The 12606-nt window shown below is 43.5% G+C and overlaps 1 protein-coding gene across 8 annotated transcripts in view; it reads left to right on the top strand.

Annotated features, from left to right (window-relative positions):
• The window catches only part of TSNARE1 (t-SNARE domain containing 1), a 305999-nt gene that overhangs the window by 165431 nt on the left and 127962 nt on the right, over positions 1 to 12606 (top strand). Inside the window, exons 3-4 of one of the 8 annotated variants that reach the window (XM_073679956.1) lie at positions 2455 to 2903; positions 3233 to 6152. The exons of 2 other annotated variants lie outside the window; for them this stretch is intronic. In XM_073679956.1, the coding sequence (XP_073536057.1) occupies positions 2468 to 2903; positions 3233 to 3789 (993 nt within the window). In that variant the 5' untranslated portion in view covers positions 2455 to 2467 and the 3' untranslated portion in view covers positions 3790 to 6152. Of the gene's footprint in view, positions 1 to 2452; positions 2904 to 3232; positions 6153 to 12606 lie in introns of those variants that run through there. 5 more of the 8 variants (XM_073679954.1, XM_073679953.1, XM_073679952.1 and 2 more) reach the window with 5 other exon arrangements.

Below are 12606 nucleotides of genomic sequence, written 5' to 3'. Positions count from 1 at the left end.
TGCTGGATTCACGTCTCCACTGCTCAGTGCTGGATTCACGTCTCCACTGCTCAGTGCTGGATTCACGTCTCCACTGCTCAGTGCTGGATTCACGTCTCCACTGCTCAGTGCTGGATTCACGTCTCCACTGCTCAGTGCTGGATTCACGTCTCCACTGCTCAGTGCTGGATTCACGTCTACACTGTTCAGTGCTGGATTCACGTCTACACTGCTCAGTGCTGGACTGACGTCTACACTGCTCAGTGCTGGATTCACGTCTCCACTGCTCAGTGCTGGATTCACGTCTCCACTGCTCAGTGCTGGATTCACGTCTACACTGGTCAGTGCTGGATTCATGTCTCCACTGCTCAGTGCTGGATTCACGTCTACACTGCTCAGTGCTGGATTCACGTCTACACTGTTCAGTGCTGGATTCACGTCTACACTGCTCAGTGCTGGACTGACGTCTACACTGCTCAGTGCTGGATTCTCGTCTACACTGCTCGGTGCTGGACTGACGTCTACACTGCTCGGTGCTGGACTGACGTCTACACTGCTCGGTGCTGGACTGACGTCTACACTGCTCGGTGCTGGATTCGCGTCTACACTGCTCGGTGCTGGATTCGCGTCTACACTGCTCGGTGCTGGACTCGCGTCTACACTGCTCGGTGCTGGCTCGGTGCTGGACTCGCGTCTACACTGCTCGGTGCTGGACTCGCGTCTGCACTGCTCGGTGCTGGACTCGCGTCTGCACTGCTCGGTGCTGGACTCTCGTCTGCACTGCTCGGTGCTGGACTCGCGTCTGCACTGCTCGGTGCTGGACTCGCGTCTGCACTGCTCGGTGCTGGACTCGCGTCTACACTGCTCGGTGCTGGACTCGCGTCTACACTGCTCGGTGCTGGACTCGCGTCTACACTGCTCGGTGCTGGACTCGCGTCTACACTGCTCGGTGCTGGACTCGCGTCTACACTGCTCGGTGCTGGACTCGCTTCTACACTGCTCGGTGCTGGACTCGCGTCTACACTGCTCGGTGCTGCTGATAATCTCCTCCATACTGCTGTTTAGTATGTGCTATATAACGACAGGAGAGCAGGAATCCTGTGTGCTCTGTGTATGGGAGACAACATAGTAAATAGTCTCTATTCACTAGCTCTGAGACAACTGTTCAGAGATAAAGCCTTCATAGGGAAAAAGTGCAGGGGGCATGTCCTATAATGTCCATAAATAGTGTACACACACTACAGCTTGTTCTTAAAGTTCACCTGAAACTACAGATAAGCTTAAAAATAAGTTTCCTTGTTTTCTGAAGTGTCATAGAGACATAGTTTTAGAACGGAGGGTGAGTGATAACCTTGCACACGCGATGCCCATTAACCCTGTTGTGCCATTACTACTACTGTCGAGAATGAAGTCAGCGGTTATGGATAGAGCGTCATAATGACTACGGTCTAGATTAGTGGAGATCTCACGGCCTCTCTGATTTATCAGACGACCGATTGCACGGTCTAATAACAGTATACACTGGGTAGAGTTGATCTTGACGTTGGCCGGTGTTTGGCCTGGCGGACGCCTCCTCGGATCTGCACATCGTAAGCTCCGTCCTTCCAATACGAGACCTAACGCCTTATTAAGTGCTCAGTAAATTATGTAACTGGAGACGCCGGATATTCCTAGAAATTAACAGCCTCCTTAATGCATTTTAATTGCTCCGGCCGAGATGGATTTTAGTGCCGCAGTGCGGCCTTCCTTCATCATTTTTGTGGCTAAATCTGTTTATAAAACACATAAGTCGGTCCAATAAAAAAGACGTCGTAAACCGTTATTAGCCGCCCGTAAAGTAGAGTAAAACAATATCTCGGCCCTTAGGATGGTGAGTATTTCACGTCCTCTTTTTTTTTTTTTCAGGTCACTCCTGAAACTAAGAACATTCTTAAGATAATTCAGTAATTGTCTGTGTAGGGATTTTTTTTATATATATATTTTAATGTAAAAAAAATAAGTGGGGCAGATGTTTTTGAGGGCTAGACTTAAGATGGCTTACAAGTCTTCAGTAAGATTCCATTAATCTGGCATCGAAAAGTCTGACGTGATCATGAACTATAGTTTGCGGAAGTGGTGGCGACAGACTAGTAAGGATTTGACCCTTTGGGTGATGGACATGGACAGGGTCAATCCTTTATTCCTAGATATGACCCTTGTATTTATAGCCAAATACTTGGAACGATCTGACAGTCCGTCACCAGCTTTTGCTGTGGATGCCAAACTAAGGGAATTCTTGGTTCGTAATAAACTTCGGCTTTTAAAAAGTTTTGCCTTAGTTGTAAACTTTTTGTTTAAAAAGAATGCTTTAAGTTTTGTTACTTTTTTTTTTGGTGATACTTTTTTTTTTTGGAATGCAGTTTTCAAACAGCCCCTTCTTGTTTCGTTTTTTATTTTTTATTTTATTTTATTTATTTATTTTTTTTTTTACAAGAGGCGCAACTTTAGAATGGCCTGTGCTCCCCGGAAGAGGAAGGAGAAATTTTCTCCACTCGAACTTGAAATTTTGGTAGCCGAAGTAACCAAAAATCACTCGAAACTCTACGGAAGCGAAAGGGTAAACCTGAGCCAGCCGGCCCGAGAGAGAATCTGGTTAGAAATCGCCAAGAAAATCAACGCCGTGGCCCGATCTCCGAGAACCACTAGAGACTTGAGGAGGCGGTGGGATGACATGAAAAGACGGACTAAGGAGAAACTGGCCATCATTAAACGGTCAGTGGTGTCTTCAGGTGGTATGACCAGGAACTGTAGCCCGTCCGCTCTCCATAATGACACAAATAGCGACGTTTATGCCGGATATGGAATTGACGACGACGACGATGACGACCACGACGAAATCGATGTGGAGATTGACGCCCCACATATAGCTCTGGAGCTACAGTCAGGTAAAAACGTCTGGAGCAACCAAAGCTCTTAGACTTGCAGATGGTGGCAAAGTGTAAGACCTTTTCAGTGGGCAAAGTGTAAGACCCTTTCAGTGGTTTTCGATCTTCTTTTTTTGTTGTTTGGCCTATTTTAATGTAACAAGTGTAGTGGGTCGGGGGGTGTAATAGTTGGGCTCCATAAAACACTTCGTAATTTGTTAATTACTTTTGGATATGATTGGTCATATTTTTTGGACCCAGCTTTTGGGGGGGATTTTTTATGCTTTTTTTTTTTTTTTTTTTTTACATTTTTTAGTAATTTTATTTATTTATATTTTTAATTCCCACAGATGAAGAGGAAAATGGCCCTGGTTGTACATGGGTACCTCTAAAAACAATAGAAATGGCTGTTCATGAGCCCGATATGTCTGATCATCCAGTGATCATTCAGACCTCTGCCTCTTCTCCGTCTCCTCCATCCTCCCCCCAGAACCAGATGAAATCCACCTACGCGAGGAGACTCTCCGCAGCCGGCCCGCACCCGCGGAGGAATCACGAAATCTCCGACTTTGAAAAACAATTGATGGAAAGTCAGATACAACAGAACACTCTTTTAACGTCTTGGTACCAGCAGCAGACGTCCCTCATGGTCCAGCAGAACCTCATACTGGAGAACCTGGTAGAGCAAAGCCGACGCTTGGCCGACAACGTGGAGCTTCTAAACCGGACCTTGGAAAAAATGGTGGACGGTAACCATTTACACAGGGAGACTGTTCATTTCATACAGGAACGTAAGCAAGCTCCTCCTGCCCGACCCAACCCCCGAGGAGCCAGCGGCGAGTCAGGAGGTCCATCGGGAGTGGACGCATACTCTGGTATGATCTTGAAAGTTGAAGAAGAATTGTAGAGTCGTTTTTTTTTTTTACTTTTATTTCTATGGAAAAGAACATTTAAAAAAAACTTTAAAGACTTTTAGAACAATTTTTATATTCATGGACAATTGAACATTTTTTTTTTTTTGGCTAGATACTTTCCTTATACATTGCATATATTGAGACATTTTTTTATAGGTCGTGAGATACCCTGCGCATATTTTCTATCAGGATATATTGGTTTTGTGAGAAGATATTTTGTATTTGTTCTTTTTATTCTAAGATGTTATTTTTTCATACATAAGTTTAAAAAAAGAAAAAAAAAAAAAAAAAACGTTTAAGAAAAGGAAGAAAAAACAAAAAAATGTACCCACACGTATTTATCCTGCTGAATAAGTAAGTCCAACTGAACGCAACGCGTGACCATATAAGTAGCTGATCGCGTCGGAATCGCACTACAAAGCCGCGTTACGGAACGGACGCCATTTCCTAGCAATACGACTCCTCTCCTCGAGGCTTTTATATATATATATATATATATATATATATATATATATATATATATATATATGCAGAGACTCAGATTTTCTTTTTTTTATTATTTTTTTTTATTTTTTACATTAAAACCAAACAACCTTTGACCGAATATTTTAAAAATTGACATCCAGACACGTAGGTCAGGTCCCGATGAATTTCCACCTTCCGTCCTTTATATATATATGCAATGCCCAGTTCACACTGGCCAGTTCTGCCCACATTTGACTTCACAGAAAACCCTTTTTCCTAAATGTCTTAAAAGCTGAAAGTTCATCTGCAATAGAATAGTTAAAGGTATAGTTAAAGGGATGGTCCCAGCTTGGTGAGTTGACGGTGTTGGTCTACATCCGGCAGTGATCGGAGCACCAATGCGCGTGAACTGCCGGCGCTCCGGGCTTATGGGGGGGAGCCTCGGACCACCGTTCTTGGGATCCTACATCATCAGTTAGATGATAACTTGCCAAGTTAGGACCACCCCTTTAAAATACAGATAAGAATTAAAGAGTAATTTTGCCCCAAAATCCTGCCTAGGTGTGAGACTGTTGGTTGCAGAAGTAGCCGCTCCAATCATTACTGTATCTTCACTAGGCGGCAAAGTCTGTCAAGGTCCGCCCACTTGGCTAAAACTACCGACACAAGTCAAAAATGGAGAAAAAGAATTGTTAGGCTATGTTCACACATTTTTTTTTCTGCAGCCAAAACCTGATCTCTTGGCAGTAAAAAAAAAGTTGTTTACAAAAATCAGGTATTGCTGCTTTTTTTTTTTTTTGCTGCTTTTTTATGTGCAGATTTTATGTTGTTTGTCCACAGTTCAGGTTTTGTAAAGTTAAGCTATGTTCACACGTTGCGTTTTTTCAAGAACCTGCTCTCTTGGCAGTAGAGAAGCTGCTTACAAAAAGCAGGTTTTGCTGCGTTTTTCGTGCTTTTTTTCAGGTACATTTGCCTCCTGTGCATGCGGATGCAGTTTAGTGCCTGTTGCTCCTGAGTTTTCTGCAGCAAAATCTGATAGCAAAAACGCAGCAAAATTTCAGCTGAGTTTGTGCACGTACCCACTGCTTTCTTTGGGAGAAAAAAAAAACGCAGAAAAAACTCTATAAGAAGTGACGCGTTGCAGTTTTCAAAAGCACAGCAGTTTTCCAATTCGGTCAAGAAAAAAAAAAAAGTGTGTGTGCATGAAAGTGCTGAAATCTCATAGCTTTTGCCGGTACTGTAAAACGCAGCTTTTAATTTTGCATAAAAAAAAGCAGCAAAAACACAACATGTGAACATAGTCTAACTTTCATTCACCAAAAAAAGCAGCAAAAAGGCAAAGCTGCATTTTTTGCACATTTTTACATTGTTAAAAAAAAAAAAAAAACTCTGCAAAAATTGACTGCAGTTTTCTAAGTCCTTCAGGGGGAAAAAAAAGCAATCAACCATGTGCATGAGACTTCTGAAATCTCGTAGCTTTTGCTGGTACTGTAAAATCCAGCTTTAAATTTGCATAGAGAAAGACGCAACGTGTGAACATAGCCTTGGACTTGTGGGTAGTTGACTTAAATCAATAATTTCTTGGTATACTGTCCCTTTAACCATGGATGCCGTGTGCCTGTGTGAACGAAGCCTTATGGGGGTAATCCATTTCCACTCGCTTCTGTATCAGGAGGTGAGTATAGCCAGTGATGTCACGTCTACAGATATCTGCGGGGTGTTGTGCGGGTTATCACGCAGCCGTCCTATCTGTAGACGTGACGTCGTCAGACCCACTCGCCTCCCGATCCAGAAGTGAGCAGTGCCAGAGTGCCTCTTTAGAAGGGGTATTCCCATCTCTAAGATCCTATCCCAATATCTAGAAGGTGTAATAATAATAATATTAGCAAATACCTCCAATTAGAAATGTAGTATAGTTCTTCTGATTCTCTATGTCGCTTACCCCATGTGCAGGGCATTGCAGGAGCTTAGGTATCCATGGTTCTGACCACTCATATAGTGACAGTTAGGTGTTCATGGTCGTAACCATGGATACACAAGCTACTGCACTTCCCTGCACACGAGGTAAGCAACATAGTGAATCAGAAGAACTATACTACATTTTTAATTGGAGGTATTTGCTAATACTATTATTATTACACCTACTACCTATAGCGATAGGATCTTGGAGAGGGGAATACCCCTTTTAATGTTACGTTGAGCTTATGATCACTGGTTTACTCTCTGCAGCAATATCCAATGGGTTTCACAACATTAAAAGCAAATTATTATTATTTTTATTTTTTTCCTTATATAAATGTAAACTTATTTTCCATTCTAGTTTAGGTTAATAACGAGGAACGTACAATCTATGAATCCAAATTATTTCTTAATAATTGATGTAGGAAAGAATGTCGCCCTTTTATCCCCCCCTTTTTTTTTTCTTTGTATATTCCTATATTTTTGAAGGTTACTTAGCTGCACGGCGCAGACCGCGGGCTTGTGGACTGTCTTTTTAAGACCTGTTACAAAAAAAAGGTGGAAAAAAAAAAAAAAATTCTCAGTATTGGTGACCCATTCTGGCAGAACAAGAGGTTCAATGGTGTAGGGGGGCACCGTATCCCTCTCCGGGGTGCACCGTATACCGTATCGCCCCTCTCCGGGGTGCACCGTATACCGTATCGCCCCTCTCCGGGGTGCACCGTATACCGTATCGCCCCTCTCCGGGGTGCACCGTATACCGTATCGCCCCTCTCCGGGGTGCACCGTATACCGTATCGCCCCTCTCCCGGGTGCACCGTATACCGTATCGCCCCTCTCCCGGGTGCACCGTATACCGTATCGCCCCTCTCCGGGGTGCACCGTATACCGTATCGCGCCTCTCCGGGGTGCACAGGCCGCCTCCCTGACTGTACCTTAAGTATTGACCAAAGCTGTACTTTTAGGCTTTAACAAGCCAATATATAGTAACCTGCCCCCGCTACCAGCTTCTATCGACATGTGAATGCGGTTGTGACCTCCCCGGCTCTATAATAATCTTTATGCTCCTGTATATAAATTACTTTCTTTTCTTTTCCATTGTTTTTTATTTTTTTTTCATTTTTTACATTTACTCTTTTCTTTCCTGTCTTTTTATTTTCTCCTCCCCTAGTATTTAACCTTATGACATATCCACGTTATTCTCTCCCATGGTGCACTGTATTTTCGTCGTCTTTTTTTTTTTTTTCTGTTGGTTATTGATTATTTTGGGGGTCTTACATTATTGGGAGATTGATATTTCTTTAGTGTTTTTTTTCTTTTTCGTTTGTTTTTTTTTGGAAAATTAATGATGCATTGAAAATAAAATGTTTTTTACACTTTTCTTTTGTAATTAAAATAAAGTACATTGTATGGCTTGTTGGAACCTGCAGTGCTGCTTCTTAGTGCTTTACATGACTTTTATGTAACAGGCTTTTTTTTTTTTTTTTTTTTTTTTTTTTTTTTATAGTTTAAAGGGGTTTTCCCACAAACTTTAATTTTAAAGTTGATGTTAATCAATAGATCTTGGAATAAAGATAAGTTTCACAATTGGATGTGTTTAAATAAAATGTTCCTGTGCTGAGATAATCTTATAAATGTGCCCCTGCTGTGTACTGTGTAATGGCTGTGTCCTCCCCTGCCCAGGAGCTGTAGTATGATCAGACTATGTCCCTGCACAGTCAGACACAGCCATTACACAGTACACAGCAGCGGCACATTTATAAGATTATCTCAGCACAGGAACATTTTATTTAAACACATCCAATTGTGGAACTTATTATTATTTCAAGATCTATTGATTAAAATGAACAGTTTACGTGAGAAAACCCTTTTAATGATCTACTGCATGAGGAGCTGAGAGAACCGCCTGATCCCCCTCTGTATCTCTTTTCCGGTTATAAGGGGCTTTAGATATCTAGTAGCATGGAGACGACTCTTCTGTAGTTTCGGCATTACTCAGTCTCCCCGGATGTATACAGAAGAGTTGTACAGTAATCCTCTATGTAAGTATGTAGACAGGAGACATAACATTAATAAACCATTTACAATCTACCTGGCCGTCTATACCCTGTGTCTAACCTTTCTCTAGACGTCCATGTGACGACACTTAAGGAAGAACGGAGGTAAAGTCAGTAGCTGCGGATAACTGGTGGTAAAAAATGCCAAAAGTGACCTTTTTAAAGGCCCAAAAATGGATGCCTGCTACCCTTCAACAAGACAGTTACATGATAAAATTGTCACTACCTGCAGCCACCAGTAGGGGGAGCTCCCTGTATACAGATATACATAAAATTCTGTCCGTCTGCAGCCACCACTAGGGGGAGCTCCCTGTATACAGAGATAAATGATTAGATCCTGTCTGCAGCCACCAGTAGGGGGAGCTCCCTGTATACAGAGATACATGATGAGATTCCGTGTGCAATCACCACTAGGGGGAACTCCCTGTATACAGAGATACATAAGATCTTGTCTGCAGCCACCACTAGGGGGAGCTCCCTGTATACAGAGATGCATAAGAACTTGTCTGCAGCCACCACTAGGGGGAGCTCCCTGTATACAAAGATACATAACTTTGTGTCTGCAGCCACCACTAGGAAGAGCTCCCTGCACGGTGGCTCAGCGGTTAGCACTGCAGCCTTGCAGTGCTGGGTTCAAATCCCACCAAGGACAACATCTGCAAGTTTGTATGTTCTCCCCATGTTTGCGTGGGTTTCCTCCAGGTTCTCTGGTTTCCTCCCACACTCCAAAGACATACCGATAGGGAATGTAGATTGTGAGCCCCGATGCAGACAGTGCCCATAATGTCTGTAAAGCGCTGTGGAATTAATGGCGCATTATAAGTGAGTTAAATAAATACAGAGATATATAAGATTCTGTCTTTAGTCACCACTAGGGGGAGCTCCCTGTATACAGAGATACATGATAAGATCCTGTCTGCAGCTACCACTAGGGGGAGCTCCCTGTATACAGAGATACATGATAAGATTCTGTCTGCAGCCACCACTAGGGGGAGCTCCCTGTATACAGAGATACATGATGAGATTCTTTCTACAGTCACCACTAGAGGGCGATTTAGTTCCCATTGAAGTAAATAATAATGTGCCCCCAGTAAGATTATAGACTCCACCTAGTGGTGGAATGTAGCCTGAGTTCTATTATGTTGGTACTCTGTCAGGGGTAAAAAAAAAAAGCTACAACCCTTGTAAAGAAATGGATCAACAATAAATTTTAGATTTAAATTCCAAATGATGGTCAATGTTGGACGTCCAAGGGTGCCCTGCCCTGATCAGTGTGCAGCAGGGTTTTCCTGGCTGGGTGAGACGCCCTTTATGCAGCTTTGCTGGGGATTTGTTCTCTTAAATAGTCACTGTCCTTCCAACAAACGAAGAAATCAATAGTGTGAAAGAATAAGACACTTTTTAATATTTTTTGAGAGAAATATTCTCTCTCCACTTATGAGCCTCTTCTTCAGACCCTGCTTCCAAAACGTATCCTTCATATTGAAATACATTATGAAAAACTGCTCAAGACACACTGCTAGATCACTGAAGTATCAGATTACTAAACCTTTTCGGCTATAGACAGGGATGATCAGAGTGAGACAGAAGCCAAGAAACAAATTGTGCTGCAGATTTCCAGTCATTGCTTTGTCTCACCCCAGGTGCTGGATTTGCAGCTACATTGCTCAGGGCTGGTATATAATGACCTCCATGCTGCAGCATTCTCGTGGTATAGTAAATCACAGTGCTGGATTCACAACTATACTGCTTGGCACTGCTGTGCAATGTTCTCCATGCTGCAGCATTCACAGTGCTGAATTCACAGCTATACTGCTTGGCACCGCTGTGCAATGTCCTACATGCTGCATTTTCCACAGTTATACTGCTTAGTAGTGCTGTGCAATGTCCTCCATGCTGCAGCATTCTTGTTTTATAGTAAACCTCAGTGCTGGATTCACAGCTATACTGCTTAGCACTGCTGTGCAATATCCTCCAAGCTGCAGCATTCTCAGTGCTGGATCCACAGCTATACTGCTTAGCACTGCTGTGCAATGTCTTCCATGCTGCAGCATTCTCAGTGCTGGATCCACAGCTATACTGCTTAGCACTGCTGTGCAATGTCTTCCATGCTGCAGCATTCTCAGTGCTGGATCCACAGCTATACTGCTTAGCACTGCTGTGCAATGTCTTCCATTCTGCAGCATTCTCAGTGCTGGATCCACAGCTATACTGCTTAGCACTGCTGTGCAATGTCTTCCATTCTGCAGCATTCTCAGTGCTGGACCCACAGCTATACTTAAACAGGATTCATTTGCCCACTATTGTGAAGGATGTAAAACTTTTCGGCAACTTGCCCTGGCAATATCCAAGCAGCCATGCTTGACTACTCTTACCTGGAGGGCAATCAAAAATCAGAGTTAAAATTCTTTAAATCGGAGAGCAGATTGCTTGACCAATACGTCTAAAAATCACATTTAACCATGATATATACAATATACATGTAGATGATTGGGTCTCGGGTGCGTCCAGGCTCACTACACCTACCTCTTCGTCTTGCTGACTTTATGGAGGTAAGTATACGGTAAGTAGAAAAGTGTCTCAGCCCATATTTATAGCCCCAAAAATTATTGGAGACCATCCAACAGCTGATTTTTAAAGGGATCGCAATCATTTTAAGTGTACCTCCCGTAATCAGGTTGAAAAACTTAGTTTATTGTCACGGGTGTATCAGGTGTGACAGACAGTCGCTCTGGATTCGACTGTAGAAGGTCACTGCGCTTGGCATCGCAGTCGCCTTCTTGATCCTCTCATCTCTGTAGTATAGTTATATCCTTCTCCCTTTAGGACCCAGCAGTGACCTCCACCTTCTGCTGCTGATTGACAAGCACATACTTGGTAGTTAAAGACTCTCAGTTTCTCCAGATAGTCGTCGGTGATAGTTCTATGTACCTCTGTGTTGGCTTAGTGCACTAGCAGTCGGCTATTCTCGTCTTTGGTGCCCTTGCAGGATAGTTGGCGTTATCTCTCTGGTGTCTGCTCAAGCTAAGTGAATCCCCTTTGTTTATTTACCTTGATGTCTTTAGTTACAGTGGGGGCTGACTAGTGCTCACCCCGTCCCCCCCTATCTCCTATCTAGGGCCAAGCTCTATGGACATTCAGGGTATTAGGTTCCTACTCGGCGATAGGTGCAGAACCTATATAGGGATGATAGGAGAGGCAGGGAGATATTAGATCTACCTAGGGGTCTCCACTCCACCTTTCCCTAGTTGTTGGGCTCCCTTTCCCTTCTTCCCATCGTTGTACACTGATTCCTTCCTTCACCTTGCGTGACATTTATACACGACTGTCTTAATTCAAGTTTTCGGTATAGGATTAATTGTGGTGTATACTGTTGGCTTTTTATCACACACTCCCATGTATTTCAATATTGGGTGATGTAGACATAAGCTTTAATTACTGGGGTCCTTTACTCCATCCCTGCCGAGATATAAAGGGCTAGATAAACGGAGAGTGAGAGAGTCACTGGTAAAGCAACTTGAAAGCCTTAGCTAAGCAAGGAATAACAAGCTGTTTGTGTGTAAGTAAAGGAAACTAGTAATCCACCGGTCTGGTGATCACAGCAGCATCAGCACCAAGTCAAGCAATGTGTAGGAGTGTCCGAACTGTGATGGCGAGTCAACGATGGTCGTTAGGCTTGTAGAAATGGTGACTGTGACTTGGTGCAGCTCCTGTATATGTGTAACATGGTAGTCAATAGTGATTTAGGGGGACGGAGAGCCTTCCATACAACAAGTTTCTGATCATGAGGATCTAAGAAGGGAAAAATATTTATTCACTTAATGCCTTTACAGCATAGAAAAATTACAATGCTACTTTTTGTAAATTGCGAGGGGTCACTTGAGTAACAAAAGGGCAAACACGATTCCTAAGTATGGAACCATAACGCTTCTTTTCATTGATCCTCTCTATTTTGCATAGACATTAATTGCCGATTAAACCAAGCTGTAGCCAGGCTGAATGTGGTTACTAGGGATGAGTGGACCCGTGGAAATACCAGAACCCCAGTGAAAACAATGGTACCTGAACTTTTGATCTGGAAAATATTTCTCTTGACTTCCCCCGAAACTCCGAACGTTGCAACGGGCTTCCCCCCGGAACTCCGAATGTTGCAACGGGCTTCCCCCCCGGAACTGTGAACGTTGCAACGGGCTTCCCCCCCGGAACTGTGAACGTTGCAACGGGCTTCCCCCCGGAACTCCGAACGTTGCAACGGGCTTCCCCCCCGGAACTGTGAACGTTGCAACGGGCTTCCCCCCGGAACTGTGAACGTTGCAACGGGCTTCCCCC

The sequence above is a fragment of the Phyllobates terribilis genome, unplaced genomic scaffold, assembly GCF_046119375.1.
Source record: "Phyllobates terribilis strain yellow unplaced genomic scaffold, ASM4611937v1 Scaffold_4__5_contigs__length_816908805, whole genome shotgun sequence".
NCBI lineage: Eukaryota > Metazoa > Chordata > Amphibia > Anura > Dendrobatidae > Phyllobates > Phyllobates terribilis.
The sequence above is the reverse complement of the archived record's forward strand: the minus strand, read 5'-3'. Positions and strand labels throughout refer to the sequence as shown.